Source organism: Aquarana catesbeiana, linkage group LG07, assembly GCF_042186555.1.
Source record: "Aquarana catesbeiana isolate 2022-GZ linkage group LG07, ASM4218655v1, whole genome shotgun sequence".
Classification (NCBI taxonomy): Eukaryota; Metazoa; Chordata; class Amphibia; order Anura; family Ranidae; genus Aquarana; species Aquarana catesbeiana.
The window spans coordinates 5,062,550-5,081,281 of NC_133330.1; the positions used below are offsets into that span (position 1 = coordinate 5,062,550).

General features: G+C 40.4%; 1 protein-coding gene across 1 annotated transcript; it reads left to right on the plus strand.

The window, feature by feature from the left end:
• Nucleotides 1-12,210: 12,210 nt before the first annotated feature.
• LOC141102330 (olfactory receptor 5B12-like) lies at nucleotides 12,211-13,149 on the plus strand. Its single transcript, XM_073591288.1, has one exon. It carries the CDS (start codon nucleotides 12,211-12,213, stop codon nucleotides 13,147-13,149), a length of 939 nt encoding a protein of 312 aa, XP_073447389.1.
• The last annotated feature ends 5,583 nt before the right edge of the window (nucleotides 13,150-18,732 follow it).

An 18,732-nucleotide genomic window follows, 5' to 3' on the forward strand; every position in this document is an offset into this window, starting at 1 on the left:
CGTTATGATCGCAATTCGTCAATTTGAAAATTCGTAAATAAGAAAGAAAGTCCAAAAATTCGAAAGAATAACTAACTAACTAATAATAACTAACTATTAAATTATAGGTATTGGAATTTCCTTTCAAATTTAGCTGTTAGTGAAGGTAACGAATACGAATTTATCTGAAGTAACGAATTATTTGAAATAACGAATGCCGCATCTAAACAAATGGAACGGAACGAGTTAATAATAAATAATAGTATTAATAATAAAACTTTCTTCTTATTATTATTGCTATTTATTATTATTGTTAGTAAAACTGTGGCGGGTGGTCGTCAAGCGGTTACGCAATATATGTTGCTGGATATTTTTACATTCTCGGCAGCTGTGTTCTAGCTGTCTATCTTCTTGTCAACTTTAAAACAAAGTTCTCATATACCATGTTTTGTATCTTTACATTTTTTTCAATAAAAAATCTATTGAAAGTGAAAAAAAATATAGTTCAACCAATAGAAAAATTTAAAATAAACAGGAAACTTTCATAAACACAATCCTATGCCCACAGTTGATCCAGAGAAAGGCAAAAAAAAAAAAACCTTATGAAGGATGGTACGAAAAAATCTTCCCTGATCCCCCTGTAGACAAATTCAGGGATCCTCCCTGAATCAACAATCCACAAAACACCCAATCAAATAATCATACAAAAGTATAAGGGGGATAGGAGCCGAGTTTTGTATAGACTTCTAGGTGTGCCTATTATTGGACCTGGTCATGAAACTAGGCTGCAGCACGGTGGCCAAGACCATACAGAGGTATAACAGGACAGGTTCCACTCAGAACAGGCCTCGCCATGGTTGACCAAAGAAGTTGAGGTCACGTGCTCAGAGTCATATCCAGAGGTTGTCTTTGGGAAATAGACGTATGAGTGCTGCCAGCATTGCTGCAGAGGTTGAAGGGGTGGGGGGTCAGCCTATCAGTGCTCAGACCATACGCCGCACACTGCATCAAATTGGTCTGCATGGCTGTCATCCCAGAAGGAAGCCTCTTCTAAAGATGATGCACAAGAAAGTCTGCAAACAGTTTGCTGAAGACAAGTAGACTAAGGACATGGATTACTGGAACCATGTCCTGTGGTCTGATGAGACCACGAGGGTTAAGGCAGTGGGAAAATAATGGTGGCCATACAAAATATTGACACTTTGGGCCCAATTTGGAGATTTTCACTTAGGGGTGTACTCACTTTTGTTGTCAGCGGTTTATACATTAATGGCTGTGTGTTGAGTTATTTTGAGGGGACAGCAAATTTACACTGTTATACAAGCTGTACACTCACTACTTTACATTGTAGCAAAGTGTAATTTCTTCAGTGTTGTCACATGAAAAGGGAGAAGAAAAGATTGTGAGGGGTGTACTTACTTTTGTGAGATACTGTATATTTCCACTGGCCAATTTTTGCCACCTAAATCTAAGGGGTTAAGCTTTAATGTTTTTTTTTTTTTAAGAAGACATCTACCTGTGTATTGTTTGTCTTAATTTTGGCCTTGTGTTTCAAACTGTGGTGACCTTGGACAATTTTTACAAACTCAAACCTAAGGGTTAAAGCTTTCTGTGCTGATTATCAACTGTGTGATTTAATGAAGTTTTTAAAAATGCAACCCTTATAAAATGTAACTACAAGAATATATAAGCTAAAAGGAAAGCAGTGTTCCTTTATAGTAATAAATAGATGAATAGGAGCTGCATACTAAAGATATCTTCCTTCTAATGCCGCGTACACACGATCACACATTCCGACAACAAAACCGTGGATTTTTTTCCGACGGATGTTGGCTCAAACTTGCATACACACGGTCGCACAAATGTTGTCGGAAATTCTGAATGTCAAGAACGCGGTGACGTACAAGACGTACGACAAGCCGAGAAAAATGAAGTTCAGTAGCCAGTGCGGCGCTTCTGCTTGATTCCGAGCATGCGTGGAATTTTGTGCGTCGGAATTGTGTACACACGCTTGGAATTTGAGAGCCAGCTGTCAAACATTTGTCGTCGGAAATTCCAACAGAAAATGTCCGATGGAGCATGCACACAAGCTCAAATCAAACATTTGTTGTCAGAAATTCCGACCATGTGTACACGGCATTAGTGTTCTTTATTGAGCCATCCATAAGATAGTTGATTCCATGCTGTCCATGCTGAAATTCCCAAAATCACTCTCAGTGACTTCAAGATTCCTGGTAATATTAATATTCCTGCTACTTCTAAACTTCCCAGTCTAACCACCTCCTTTGACCTGAAGCAATGGATGGATGTTTTTACTCACTCTGACGGCAAAACCATTGATCTTTTTTCACCCACCTAAGCACTCCATAAGGTAATTACTACCTTATTAGTTTCACTCTCTCCCTCTCTTCCACCTCTCTTCCACCTCTCTCCCTCTAACCCCCTAACAATTACCCGTGGAAACCTTCACCATCTCAGCCCTTCTCTTCTTTACTCTGCTACTGACCATCTCTAAGACAAAATCTCACCCCTGTCCTGCCCCAACCTGGCCACTTCTGTCTACAACACCTCCCTAGACACACTGGTCTCACCCACTCCGCTCAGAATCAGGCCTGACCCCTAAAACCTTGGAAAAAAGATGACACCAAAAGTCTAAAAAAAAGTAGACTCTTGAGCTTCTGTGGCGTAAGACTCACAAAGATTTCAACCAATATAAATCTGCCCTCCAAAAATACAATTGCTGCCTCCTCACTGCCAAGCAGACCTTTTTTATCACTCTCCTTTACAGCCTTTCATCCCGTCCCTATCAACTCTTCTCTACCTTCAACTCTCTACTTCATCCTCCACCCACTTACTTACTTACTGCCCAATCACTGATTGATTCAATTCATGAGGAGATCTCTGCTGTACAGATACCTCCCCCACTTAACACCCATGTCCACAGGTACAATCATTACTTCCCTCATTCAACCCCGCCACTATAGACGAGCATGCTAAACTTTTTTCCAACGTCCACCTAACCACCTGTGCCCCGGACCCTGTTACCTCGCAAATGCTACGGTCACCCTCTGGCTTTATTCTCCACTCTCTAACTCACATCTTCAATCTCTCCCTCTCTTCTGGCATCTTCTCCAAATCTCTAAAACATCCACTAGTCACCCCTATACTTAAAAAGCCCTCATTGGACCCCACCAATTTTAACAACCTATGCCCGTCTCCTTGCTCCCCTTTTTATCTAAACTCCTTGAATGTCTGGTCTACGACCAACTGATGGACCACTTCAATGAGGATAACCTTCTTGATCCCCTTCAGCATGGATTTTGCCCTCAACACTCTACTGAATCTCGTTTCCTATAACTCACAAACATTCTGCTAACAGTTAAATCCAATGGACACTATTCTATACTCCTACGCCTGAACATCTCTGCTGCCTTTAATAAGGTGGATCTATCCAAAACTGAGCTCATGATTTTTCCTCCCCCACGTGCATCTTCCCCTGACTTGTCTGTCAAGATTGATGGCACAACTATCATCTAGGGATGAGCCGAACACCCCCGGTTCGGTTTGTGGCAGAACATGCGAACAGACAAAAAATTTGTGCGAACACTGTTAAAGTCTATGGGACTCGAACGTGAAAAATCGAAAGTGCTCATTTTAAAGGCTTTGGGGACCCGGGTCCTGCCCCAGAGGACATGCATCAATGCAAAAAAAAGTTTTAAAAATGGCCGTTTTTTCGGGAGCAGTGATTTTAATAATGCTTAAAGTGAAACAATAAAAGTCAAATATTCCTTTAAATATCCTGCCTGGGGAGTGTCTATAGTATGCCTATAAAGTGACGCATTTTTCCAGTGTTTAGAACAGTCCCTGCACAAAATGACATTTCTAAAGGAATAAGTCATTCAAAACTGCTTGTGGCTGTAATGTAATGTCGGGTCCTGGCAATATAGATGAAAATCATTGAGAAAAACGGCATGGCCCTTTGGGTCTGGTATGGATATTAAGGGGAACCCTGCACCCAAATTACAAAAAAAAGGCGTGGGGCCCCCAGGCCCTATATACTCTGAACAGCAGTATACAGGCAGTCCCCAGGTTACAAACAAGATAGGAACTATAGGTTTCTTCTTAAGTTGAATCTGTTTGTAATTTGGAACAGGTACATTTTGTAAGTGTAGCTCCAGCCAAAAAATCTATTTTAAAGCTTTTTGGAAAACATAGGGAAGGGTTATCACCCCTGTAACATTTGTTTTGCTGTCTGTGCCCTTGTTCAGAAGATTTCACCTCAGTTTCTGTCCCAATGACATTTGGATTTTGAAAATTTTGGGTTATTAGGGAAACTAGGAAGCATCAGTGGAGACACCTTTTTCCCATATTAACTCTTATGCCCCGTACACACGGTCAGATTTTCCGACGGAAAATGTGCAATCGGAGCGTGTTGTCGGAAAATCCGACCGTGTGTGGGCTCCATCAGACTTTTTCCATCGGAATTTCCGACACACAAAGTTTGAGAGCTTGCTATAAAATTTGTCGGACATTCCGATCGTGTGTACACAAATCCGACGCACAAAGTGCCACGCATGCTCAGAATAAATTAAGAGACGAAAGCTATTGGCTACTGCCCCATTTATAGTCCCGACATACGTGTTTTACGTCACTGCGTTTAGAACGATCGGAAATTCCGACAACTTTGTGCGACTGTGTGTATGCAAAACAAGTTTGAGCCCACAACCGTCGGAAAAAAAACATGGATTTTGTTGTCGGATTTTCCAATCATGTCCGACCGTGTGTACGGGGCATAACAGGAGAAAATTTTCCATTCCTAGGGGTAGATTTCATCTCACTTCCTGTTGTCTCCTTCCGTTTGTAAGTAGGAGTCGTTTGTAAGTCAGATGTTTGAAAATAGGGGACCGCCTGTATATACTATATGGCCTGCCCTATACACTCTGCAGAAAATAGGGCCTTAGGTGTTGGTGGTACCAGAACACTCTAAGCCCTCACAGTTGCTCTTGGTAGGTGCAGGAACGGGTCCTGCTGTGAAATATTATATAAAGAATTGTAATTACATGCCCCTGTTAAACAGGGGCAGAAAAAATTGGGCCTTAGGCGGTGGTGGGGGTGGCACAACACTGCAACCCCTCACAGATACTCTTGTTGAGCGCAGGAACGAGCCCTGCTGTTAAATATTTGAATAAAAATTGCAATTACGTGCCCCTGTTAAACAGGGGCAAAAAAATTGGGCCTTAGGCAGTGGTGGTGGTGCCACAACACTGCAACCCCTCACAGATACTCTTGTTGAGCGCAGGAACGAGCCCTGCTGTTAAATATTTGATCAAAAATTGTAATTACACTCCCCTGTTAAACAGGGGCAGAAAAATTGGGCCTTAGGCAGTGGTGGTGGTGCCACAACACTGCAACCCTTCACTTATACTCTTGTTGCGCGCAGGAACGAGCCCTGCTGTTAAATATTTGATCAAAAATTGTAATTACACACCCCTGTTAAACAGGGGCATAAAAATTGGGCCTTAGGCAGTGGTGGGGGTGCCATGAACCAAAAATATTCTTAGAAGCTATCATCATGGAGATTGAGGAGGAATAGGATATGTAGTCTTCAAGGGATCCCACATCCATAGAAAAATCAATCGGTTACAGCAGCATCAGGTTCTTGGTAGCTGGTGATCCAAGACTGATTCATTTTTATGAATGTGAACCGATCAACAGAGTCTGTGGACAGGCGCACTCTGTGATTGGTTACGAAGCCTCCAGCAGCACTGAATGTGCTTTCAGAAAGAACGCTGGATGCAGGACAGGCCAGTAGCTCAATTGCATATTGAGCTAGCTCTGGCCAGTGGTCCTTCCTCAAGACCCAGTAACCCATGGATGTTCTGGTGGAAAGGTCTCCAAGTCTGATATTGCCCCTAGATATTTCTGCACCATGTAATTCAGACACTGGCGATGGTTGCTGGAACCGATCAGACCTTGGCGCTGAGGACTGAAGAATTGTCTGAAGGCATCAGTCAGCTGGCCACCTTCTCCACCGTTCTTTCTGTGACTGAACGAAGCCTCAGCAACACGTTGTCCAGCACCAGGAAATTGTAACCTCCCAGACTCTGGAAATGCATTGCACAAACTTTTCTGTAAGCCCTCCCAAAGATCTTTCATCCTTTGCTCTCTCTGCAAAGGCTGGATAAGTTCTGCAACCTTACCCTTGTAACGTGGATCAAGAAGGGTTGCCAGTCAGTAATGATCCCTCTCCTTGATACCACGAATTCTAGGGTCCTTTCGCAGGCTTTGCAGGATCAGGGAGGCCATGCAGCGTAAGTGTGCAGAGGCATTCAATCCTGGGTCCTCTGGGTCACTAAGGATCACATGATCCTCAACCACCTCCTCCCAGCCACGTACGACTCCATGGGTTTCTGGGAACTGAAAATGATCCCTTGAAGACTACTGCTGATGCTGAGTGTTATCCTCCACCTCCATGATGACACAATCCTCCTCCTCTTCTTCTTCCTGTGTGATCAGCGGGCCCGCAGGAATACTATCTGGATAAAGGAGGCCTCGAGAGGTAAGGAAGTCCTCCTCTTCCTCCCGCTGTTCTGCCTCAATTGCCCTGTCCATTATTTCATGCAGCGTGTGCTCCAACAGGAAGACAAGAGGGACAGTATCACTGATGCATGCACTGTCACTGCTCACCATCCTCGTGGCCTCCTCAAATGATGACAGGACAGTGCATGCATCCTTGATCAGTAGTCACTGGCGTGGCAAAAAAAAGCCAAGCTCCCCTGACCCTGTCCTGGTGCCATACTCACACAGGTACTCATTGATGGCCCTCTGCTGTGTGTGCAGCCGCTGCAGCATTGCCAAAGTTGAGTTCCACCTGGTGGGCATGTCACAAATGAGGCGGTTTTTGGGCAGGTTGCATTCCCTTTGAATGTCAGCCAGCCAAGCACTGGCCTTATATGACTGGCGGAAATTACCACAGACTTTCTTGGCCTGCCTCAGGAGATCTTGTAAGCCTGGGTACTTGCTCAAGAACCACTGCACCACCAAATTCAGGACGTGAGCCAAACAGGGAACATGGGTCAAGTTTCCCTGTCGGAGGGCGGAGAGGAGGTTGGTGCCATTGTCACATACAACCATTCCTGGCTGAAGCTGGCATGGCATCAACCACCTCTGACCCTGCCCCTGCAGAGCTGCCAGATTCTCTGCCCCAGTGTGGCTCCTGTCCCCTAAGCAGACCAACTCAAGCACAGCATGGCATCTTTTTACATGAGTGTTTGCATAGCCCCTTGAACGCCTATGAAGCACCGATGGTTCAGAGGAAAAATCTGCAGAGGAAGAGGCCATAGAGGAAGAAGAAGAGGAGGGGTGGAGGAGAGAGCTGTGACAGAATCACCACTATTAGTATTTTGGAGGCGTGGTAGTGGAACAAGCTCCAACAATACTGAACCCTGTTCTGCATCCTTCCCAGCTGCCAGCAGAGTTACCCAGTGCGCCATGAAAGAAACATCCCTGTCCATGCCTGCTGGACCATGAGTCAGCGGTAATATGCACCTTACTGCTGACCGCCCTGTCCAACGAGGCCAAGACATTGCCTTCCACATGATGGTAGAGAGCTGGGATGGCCTTCCGTGAAAAGAAATGGCATTTGGGAACCTGCCATTGCACATTCCACAAATTGACAAAAGTAGGCAGAGTCTACCAGCTGAAAAGGCAGCAGTTGCAGTGCTAGCAATTTGGCCAAGCTAGCATTCAGATGCTGAGCATGTGGATGGCTGGGACCAAATTTCTTTCAACAGTTTAGCAACTGGGGTAGGGAAATTTGCCTGCTAAAATCCGATGTTGGTGTACCGCTAGCAGATTGGCCGCAAGTACTTGGGACACCTATTTCTATACCTTCATTCCTCTCAGTGCAGGTTTCTGAGAGGACTGGAGGTATAGTGGGGTTGGAGATCCCAGCTGATGAGGAGCAAGGAGAGGTCCACCTTGTTCTTTGGTGTGAGTCTTTTAAGTGCTGTTGCCAACTGACTGCATGGGAGGTCGTCATATGTCTGGTCAAGCATGTGGTGCCCAAGCGGCTGCTGTTTTGGCCATGCTTGATACGCTTCAGACATATTTTGCAAACAGCAATGGTGCGATCTGCTGCACACGTGTCAAAAAAGTCCACACCAAAGAACTTTTCAAAATATGCGGGGAGTCAGCAGCGCCCTGCACCTGCTTAACTCTGCGGTGTGATGCAATAGGGTGGATGCCCTTAAGTTGCCCCCTGGAGGGCATCCTGCCTCGTTGGAGATGTGCATCCTCCTACTCCTCTCTTCTATCAGGCACCCAATAGAGTAAGCGACCTCATCATCCCCTCCCTCCTCGTTACTGGAGCAAACTTGGCAGTATTCTGCAGCTGGGGGAACATGACTGCCAGTTTCTTGACCTTCTTGGGCACCCCCTCTCTCTAGGCTCATGTTACTCCCTTCCTCAACCTGGGTACCATCATCGGAGCCTTCAAATCGCTGTGCACCCTCCTGCAACATGTACCCAACACTGTGTTTGAATAGTTTGGGGGATTCCTCCATGCATGATGGTGGGGTTGGGGAAGGAGTGACTGTTGACATGGAGCCGATGGAATAGGCCGCTTTGGCAGCTGCATTGGCAGGCAAACTACTCTGAGCCTGGGTGTCAGAGGATGAGGAGGATGAGGATGGCTTTGTTGTCCACTCCACCAACTCTTCTGCATGTTGTGGCTCAATAACACAGCCAGCTGCAGAAAATAAGGCCAATCATGCCCCACGGTCACGTGCTGAGGTTGCACCGTGTCCACGACCAGCACTGTTGACTGTAGACATAGAGCCTGCTTGCCCTCTTTTAGTGGCCTGTGAGTGTCTGCCTCTCCTTGGTGGCCTTCCAGGCATGCTGTAAATTCTTTTTTAGCAAAACCACAATACACTGTATTGTGTACTGTGTACACCACCAGAAAAGTAGTAGCAACTACACTAGGAGTGCACGGTACTGTATACACCAACAGAAGTGTAATAACAACTATAGGTTTACTGTATGTATTGTGTACAGTGTACAGCACCAGAAAAGTAGTAGCAACTGCACTAGGGGTTCACGGTACTGTGTACACCAACAGAAGTGTAATAACATCTATGGGTGCATGGTATGTATTGTGTACACCACCAGAAAAGAAGTAGCAACTGCACTAGGGATGTGCGGTACTGTGTACATCAACAGAAGTCTAATAGCAACTATGGGTGCACTGTATTTATTGTGTACTGTGTACACCACCAGAAAAGTAGTAGCAACTGCAATAGGGGTGCACGGTATTGTGTACAGCACCAGAAGTCTATTAGCAACTATGGGTGCACTGTATGTATTGTGTACTGTGTACACCAACAGAAGTGTAATAACAACTATGGGTGCACAGTATGTATTGTGTACACCACCAGAAAAGTAGTAGCAACTGCACTAGGGGTGAACGGTCTTGTGTACACCACCAGAAGTCTAATAACAACTATGGGTGCACAGTATGTATTGTGTACTGTATACACCACCAGAAAAGTAGTAGCAACTGCAATAGGGTTGCACGGTGTTGTGTACACCACCAGAAGTCTAATAACAACTATGGGCGCACTGTATGTATTGTGTACTGTGTACACCAACAGAAGTGTTGGTGTACACAGTGGTGTAGTGGTTAGGGCAGCACAGTGGTGTAGTGGTTAGCATTTTCACCTAGCAGCAATAGTTTCGCTGGTATATGTGTATGTTGTATGAGTATGTGTTTTTAAGCGTGTCAGGACCCCATGGGGCAAAAGACTGTGCTATACCGCAGATGGTCACCGGTGGCAAAAAGCGCCCTGAGACAATTCAGTTCGCATAGGTAGCGCTATACAAGTCACTCATTCATTCATTCAAGTGTAATAACAACTATGAGTGCACTGTATGTATTGTGTACACCACCAGAAAAGTAGTAGCAACTGCACTAGGGGTGCACGGTATTGTGTACACCAACAGAAGTGTAATAGCAACTATGGGTGCACTGTATGTATTGTGTACTGTGTACACCACCAGAAACGTAGTAGCAACTGCACTATGGGTGCACGGTACTGTGTACTTTGTATACCGCCTGAAGTATATTAGAAAAAGTACACCATGAATGGCCTGCAGTCAGATATTGCTAAACTGGATGCATTGGATATATATACAAGACTGTCTGTATAATAGATATTAAATACACTGCAGCTAACTGAAAAACCTGCCTGTCTGAAGTATATTAGAAAAAGTACACCAGGAATGGCCTGCAGTCAGATCTAGCTAAACTGGATGCAGTGGATATATATATATATATATATATATATATATATATATATATATATATATATATATATATATATAGACTGTCTGTGTATATATATTAAATACACTGCAGCTAACTGAATAACCTGCCTGCCTGCCTGCTCAATCTAAATGACACTCTCTCTCCATCCACGCCAAAAACACACTACACGGGGTACACACCGACGTGCAGGCAGCCTTATATAGTGTCGGGCGTGGACTTAGTCTCCCTGAGCCACGATTGGCCAAAGGCACCCTGCCTTTGGTCAATTATGGCTCTCTTAGCAGAGCGCGCTGGGATAGCCAAAGCATGCAGGTCATGGTGCATGCTTTGGCCATTCATCATACAGCAATGCACTGCGCTTCCACAGTGCATTATGGGGCATTATGCGGTGCTCGAATTCGGCGCAAATGCCCCATAATGTTCGGCTTTTCGACGAATGGGCAAAACAGCGACATAAAGCTCATCCCTACTATCAACCCGTCCCCGTATGCCAAGGTTCTAGGTGTACTCCTGGACTCTGAACTCATCCTAACCAATGACACCACTAAGCTCAGCTTCTAGGTTATTCCCTGTTCATCTCACTACTGCAACTTCTTCCTCACTGGCTTACCTTTACATAGGCTATCCCTTTTCAGTCCATCATGAATGCTGCTGCCGGGCTCATCCACCTTACCAACCATTCAGTGTTTGCTACTCCTCTCTGCCAATCCCTCCATTAGCTTCCGCTCACCCAACAAAATAAATTCAAAATACTAAAAACAACTTAGAAAGCCATCCACAACTTGGTCCTCAGCTACATCACTAGTCTAGTCTCAAAATACCAACCTAATCATTCTCTTCATTCCTCCTAACACCTACTCTCTAGCTCCCTTGTCACCTCCTCCCATGCTCACTTCCAGGACCTTTTCCGAGCCTCCCCCATCCAATGTAATTCCCTACCCTAATCTATCTGACTATCTTCTTCTCTGGCCACTTTTAGAAAATACCTAAAATCCCTTCTCTTCAGAGTAGCCTGTTCTGCCCCCACCTAAAAACTGTATTTTTATTTTCTCCATCGGCTCATCCCCCCCACAGTTATTATCTTTTGTATCACTTGACCCTCCCTTCTAGATTGTAAGCTCTAATGAGCAGGACCCTCTGATTCCTCTTGTTTTAAACTATATTTTAACTGTACTGTCTGCCCTCATGTTGTAAAGAGCTCTGCAAACTGTTGGCGCTATATAAATCCTGTATAATAATAATGTCCATGCCCAAGGAAAACCATAACCTACGCATTTCATCAAGCCATTTCAGTTGGATGCGTTAAGGCAAGGTGATCCTTGAGCAATGAGGTCATGGAAGCATATATATTATGGATGGTTCAACAAAGAACATTTACATGGAAGAGATCTTTGGCGTGTGGCTCCTAATGATCTACATTTTCCAATAGTAAATGGAGGTGAGTACCCTAGATGCCCACGGAGATTGCATGTGACGCTAGTCTGCAGGGGTGCTGTATGTATAGAAGTTTGAACTATAAGTTCCTTTTATAGTGTTTTAGATCACTCTGTCCACTAACCAATAAGTAAAATAGGTGTCAAAAAGATAGAAACACTTTCAGTGGATTTTAAATTCAAATTTTATAGACTGTTCTCAATTGTAGAAAAGGGGCTCCCCAGGTGTTATAAATTATATCTTAGGAGACATTTATGTGACGTTCACCTTTGTGGCTTTACAGCACAGCAGCCTGTCCTGAGGGAATGTCAACATTTTATATAAGAATAAATCATTTGCTGGTACAAATGCCTACATGTAAATCTGAGTGTAATGTGTAGGCACACCGTACATGTTTTCCAATTAGTAAATCCTCAGATCCATAATTTTAATATTGCATTATAGTGATACACTTAAACATGGAAAATAAAATGAGAAATATGACAGAGATTTCCTCTTTCACTCTCGTGGGTCTATCAGACCATCCACAGACCATGAATGTACTTTTTGCTCTCTTCCTTCTGATCTATCTGATGACTGTTATCACAAACCTTCTTATTTTTTTCTTGGTCCTCACTGACTACCATCTGCACAACCCAATGTATTTTTTTCTTGCCAACTTGGCATTTCTGGACATGTCCTATTCATCAGTGACTGCACCAAGGATGCTCTTTGATTTGGTCACAAAAAGCAGATCAATATCCATTCCTGCCTGCATAGCCCAAGTCTTTTTCTACCTCTCCTTTGCTGCTTCAGAAATGTTCTTGCTCCTGGCTATGTCCTACGACCGCTACATTGCCATCTGCCACCCCCTACATTACAAACTAATGATGTCTTGGAGGGTCTGTGCTCGTATGGCCTCTCTGGTCTGGGTTGCAGGATTTTTTGCCTCCTTTGTTCATACTTTATTTTTGTTGAGGTTGTCCTTCTGCAGAACAGCTTCCATCCACAACTTCTTTTGTGACCTTCCACGCTTATATCAAATTACATGTACTGACACCTTCATAAACATGGTGGTCATATTTGTAGTAGGCGGTGGTTTTGGATTCGGAGCCTTTCTTTTGACCTTTCTTCCCTATGTCTTTATTTTCAGGACCATCCTCAGAATCCGTAGCAAGACTGGAAAGATGAAAGCATTCTCCACCTGCTCATCACATATTACGGTGGTCTCCATATTTTATGGCTCCTTAATTTTTATTTATATGGTTCCAGCTTCCAGCCATATGGTCAATTTAAACAAACTGTTTACAGTTCTATCGGCACTCATTAACCCATTGCTGAATCCTCTGATCTACAGCCTGAGGAACAATGACCTTATAGAAGCACTTATGAGGTCCTATTATCACTTAAGGTTAATTCTGGCATCATGATGAAAATATCATTGTGTTGACACTTTTTGTATTTCTGTGACTAAAAATGTCAGTAAAAGCAACAAATGTATTTATTGTTATGATTTATTTAATATACATATGTGTGTTATGAACTTTTGATGAATGTCAGTGGCATATGTGACTATTGTGCTGTTTTGAATTCTTACTGATTCTATATGCAGTATTTATAAAAATTCCTGAAGAAGCCATAGCTTGGCGAAACATGTAGAGCCGAAGTAACTGCACCTGTACCTTTGTCGTATGGATACTGTATCATGCTTTTTTATGTGAAATGTTGGTTTTAAAATGTTGAAACAATAAATTAAGTTATTTTATATATATTTTAGTTATTTAAGTTATGTTCAAGTTATTTTATATATATAAAAACAAGTGTGTGCTTGGCACCTTTAAAATCCAATTTTTTTCTGCTTTCATCAATGTTCTGCTTATTGAGGGATGTGGTGCCTCTGACTCTCTGACACCCAGCAACTCTTCTATTTTCCTAAAAATATCAGTAATGTCCTTTATAAAATGTAAACATGTCAGAGGCTCATAGCTTTACATACACTGGCATGACCAGGAGTTGTTGTAACCCCCAGACTGAATGTAGCAGTTTCAATATCCTTTGTTTGTCCACAAAATTACTATTTTGTTTACCACCATTCTTTTTACAAAGATCTTAATGCATTCTTAAAGGTGTTTAACAGACATGTGCATGATGAAAAAATTTGTTTTATTTAGTTTTGATTCGTTAATCTAGTTATTTAGTTTTGTTAAATTCTATTGATGTGTTCAATTCGCATTCGGGATTTGTATTCAGAATTTGTATTTCTTTAAATTAACCAATTTTTTTTGTTTCGAAATGTTCTAAATCAATACATTTTGAATCATTTGAATTGAAAACTTTGGATTTTTTTTTACAATTCCAATGTGGCAAAGTGAACAAACAAAAGTAAAATCTTTTTATCAAAAGATTACAATGACTCTTTAAATCACCATTGGCATAACTAAAACAGCAATTATTTTGAAATGGTACTGTAAGAACACACACACTGTCTTTTACTTCAGCAATATGTGTACAGTTAGAATTCGACTGGAGTTCGATGTAACATTCAATTCCAATTTCAGTCCAAATTTCCAAAATTTCATTTTCATTTCGTTATGCGGAGCATTCGGTAAAATTAGTTTTTATTGTAATTTGGGTATTCGGATATATCCGAATCTCTGAATAACGAAAAATGTGTCCAAATATTAATTCAGAACGAAGCAAACAGCACATGTCTAGTGTTTAACTGGCACATAGCTGACAAATGGAAAAAATGTAGCTTTGGTTTGAATATTGAGCAACATTTTTTGCATAAAATCATATTGCTCCCAAAATTACCTTTTGTATCCCTTGACCCTCCCTCCCTGTTAGATTGTAAGCTCTTCAGAGCAGGGCCCTCATGTTGTAAAGTGCTGAGTAAACTGTTGGCACTATATAAATCCTGTATAATAATAATAATATAATAATATTTTTACTAAATTATTTTCTACTTTTTATCCCAAGTACAGGGACCTCAATTATGTGTAAGTGTTGATATCAGTGCTGTATGGTTGGTAAGCAAGTGTCCAATATATTGTTTTCATTGGATTGATGGATGAAGATTGTCAACTCAGAATACTTACAATATTAAACACATATTTTTAGTAAATCATTTGGACATTTTAGGTGTCAAGCAAGGCTTGCAGAAAAACTGTATGTAAATTATTTCATTTTTTTTTTTAGTTTCTGAGGAAGCTACTAGTGAAACACGTCACCATTTAGCTGCCTCTTTACCTGTTGCACAAGCGGACCTGTATCTAGACATGTGCAATTCGTTTTGTTTCCAATTAGTTTTTTAACGCATTTCGGCAAATTAACTTGGAAACATTCAAATTAACGAAGACCCATTTAGCAAATTTTTCCGAATATTCGTAAATTCTAAAGTATTTGAAAATTCGTAAATTCAAAAATTCATAAAGCTGAAACAATAACTAACTAATAGATAATAGCTTTTGGAATTTCCTTTCAAATTTCCGAAGTTCTGAATTATCCAAAACAACGAATGTCATAGCTAAACTAATGGAATGTAAAGCATTAATAATAATAAATAACAATAATAATAATAATAAAAACTTTTTTGTTATTATTATTTATTATTCATTTATTATTAAATTACAAATTTTCTAATTTATGTAATTATGAATTTTCAAATTTATGAACTGCGTTCATAACGAATGACCCGAAAAAGGGAAAAAAAAGACGAAACTAACAAATTTTTCGCAGTGCACATGTCTACCTGTATCCATTCAAATAGAACTATAGGCAAAACTTTTTTCATTTTGGATAGAGTACGGGAGGGTTATAACCCATGTCAGTTTTTTTTTTGCTATCTGTGTCCCATTGGGGAGATTTACCTTCACTTCCTGTCCCGGAGTCAAAACAGGAAGTGAGAGGAAATCCCTGAAAATCAATATAATCAATTTGGGCCCCTAAGTCACCAGAACTAGTGTCCCCATTGGAAGATTTCCCCTTTATTACTGCTCTGGCAACAACACAAAATTTGGGATTCCCTTTTACTTTCACTTTTGATGATAATGGTAAACAGGACACAGAGGGGGAAGGGGAGAGGGGGAATCCCCCTAATGGAGGTGGCAAAGACAGCAATAAAAACCTGACAGGGCATCTAATCCCTCTCCACTCCGTCCAAAACGGAAAAAAAAAGTTTTGCCCTTAGTTGTATTTTCAGACTCAAGTAATCCACAAAGATGATGTATAAAAAAATATATGAGGCTATGTTTGATTAATAATTATCAAATATTTCTAGACTAAAAATGTTGGGTTCTTTCAAGCCAGTGAAAAATTAAGATACTCAAAATTGCTAAATGGTGAATAATTAAAAACAGTTACAGCCTATCATGTCAGAGTTAAATGAAAATATTATCTCCAAAATTATTATAATAAATACATTTATTTTTCTATTTCTGGTGTGTGCAGGATGTGTACCTGGGGTATATGTACATACATGTGTCCTGACTTAGTATGTGTATGTATGTGCAGCATGTATATGTACTGTATGTCTGTATAAGTTGGGAAGGCATCCTTTTAGTTTTTAATTAATTTAATATATTTTACTCTTTTTGTATCCTTTTACTTATTTCTTTTAACAAAAGGTGTATTGAATGCTGAACAGGTAAACTATTACAATAAATGACATTATATTTATGGTGTCATTGACATAGATGACCAGCAGGCAAGGTACAGTAATAATAGACATGTGCACTGCTGAAAAATTCATTCGTTTTCGTTTTCATTCGTTTCTTTTTTTTGGGGGTCGTTCGTTATGATCGCAATTCGTAAATTCGTCAATTCAAAGATTCGTAAATAAGAAAGAAAGTCCAAAAATTCTAAAGAATAACTAACTAATTATAACTAACTATTAAATTATAGGTATTGGAATTTCCTTTCAAATTTAGCTGTTAGTAAAGGTAACGAATACGAATTTATCTGAAGTAACAAATTATTTGAAATAACGAATCCCGCATCTAAACAAATGGAACGGAACAAATTAATAATGAATAATAATATTAATAGTAAAATATTTTTATAATTATTATTGTTATTTATTATTATTAATTTGTTACGTTCCACTCGTTTAGATACGGCATTCGTTATTTCAGGTAATTCGTAACTTCGGATACATTCGTATTTGTTACGTTCACTAACAGCTAAATTTGAAAGGAAGTTCCAATACCTATAATTTAATAGTTAATAATAGTTAAGCTATTATTAGTTATTTATTATTTTCGTGGTTTTCAGATTTTTGAAAGTTTCGAATTTACGAATTTTTGAATATTCAAATTTATGAATATGTGGAAAAATGTGTTAAAAAACAAATTTGGAATGAAACGAATTACACATGCCAAACAAAAGGCGTATTGAATGCTGGACAGGTAAAATATTACAATAAATGATATTATATTTATGATGTCATTGACATAGATGACCAGCAGGCAAGGTACAGTAAGAGTCATATTAGAGAAATAGAGTTACATTGTTAGTCAAGCTGAAAAAAGACACAAAGTACATCTATTTCAACCATGAAAAAAGGAGAAAGCACTCACATCGCCACATCAGTAATTTAGAGGGGTACAAAGAAAGGGAGGGATACTTTAGACAGTAAACCTAGATCGGACTTTAAAGGCATAGGGAACAACAATGACACAACAAAGTGACTAGCGGAAGGCTGTCTCCCAGGGGCCACTCGTCATTTTTCCTTTTTGGAAATGTTGTTATATATTCTGGACAACTTCACAGTACTCTGTCTAGGTACATGAGTCTTTGTCCAATTACTATAATGGTAGGTGGACTTTAATGCCTTAACTCCCTCTATCATTGGTCTTTGGTACTGGGTCACCACCTAAGGTATCATCATGCCCCTGCCTTTGGAATTACTTGGCTATTCATTCTGATCCATTTTGCTAGCAGATCTGGCTGGTTCTACCTACTCATGCGCAGACTACGGTGAACCAGTCCCTGTGGGGACAGTACTTTTGAAGATCTTCATTTGGATATCTATATCTGAGAGTTTTTTCCCTGCAAGACAGTGAGATTCGTTCTCTCTACTACTATCTGCAAAACCTCGAATGTGTCCTGAAGAAGCCTAACGGTGAAACACGTCGATGCACAAGGGCTCACTGTATATGTTGTGCATCATTATACATGATTTTTAATTTTTTGAATGCTCTATTCATGTTATGTATTTTTCAATAAACATGGTTATTTTTCTATATTTCGTTGTTGTTCCCTATGCCTTTAAAGTCTGACCTAGGTTTACTGTCTAAAGTATCCCTCCCTTTCTTTGTACCCATCCATTTCAACCAATTGAAAACTATAAATAAATAGAAAACCTCCATATACACAATCCTATACCCACAGTTGTTCCAGAGGAAGGCAAAAAAAAACTCCCATGAAGCACGGTCCACTTTACTACAGCGGGGGGGGGATTCCTTCCTGATCCCCCTGGAGGCAATTGGATATTCTCTGGATCAATAATCCACAAAATATCCAATCAAATAATCATACAAAAGGATAGATGTGCACAACAGAACTTTTTTTTACTTTTTGGATGCACTCATAAGTTAATCATTTGGTTTAATCACATTCATTACCTTAGGATGATTCGTTTTCATAATTTTGTTTCATATATTCGGATTCAGTTGGTATATTCGTTATTTTTTAATCGATTTGAAAATTCTAATTTATTCTAAATTAGAATTTCAGAAGATGGCTATATTCTTTCTATTTCATTCTATTCTAATCTTTTTTATTATATTTATTCTAATCTATTCTAGTTTATTCAATTGTATTGTGCTGTATTCTTTTATTTTAGATTTTATTCTGTTCTATTCTCCTCCTATATTTTCTATTCTTTTTTACTTTTTTCTATTCTATTCTTTTCTATTTTGTTATTTTCTGTTCCATTATTTTCTATTTTTTCTGTTCTTTTCTTTTCTATTTTATTCCATTCTGTTCTCTTTTATTAAATTCTATTGTTTTCT

Coding starts and splice junctions, on each gene's coding strand:
- LOC141102330 (XM_073591288.1), top strand. CDS start 12,211: ATGAGAAATATGACAGAGATTTCCTCTTTCACTCTCGTGGGTCTATCA.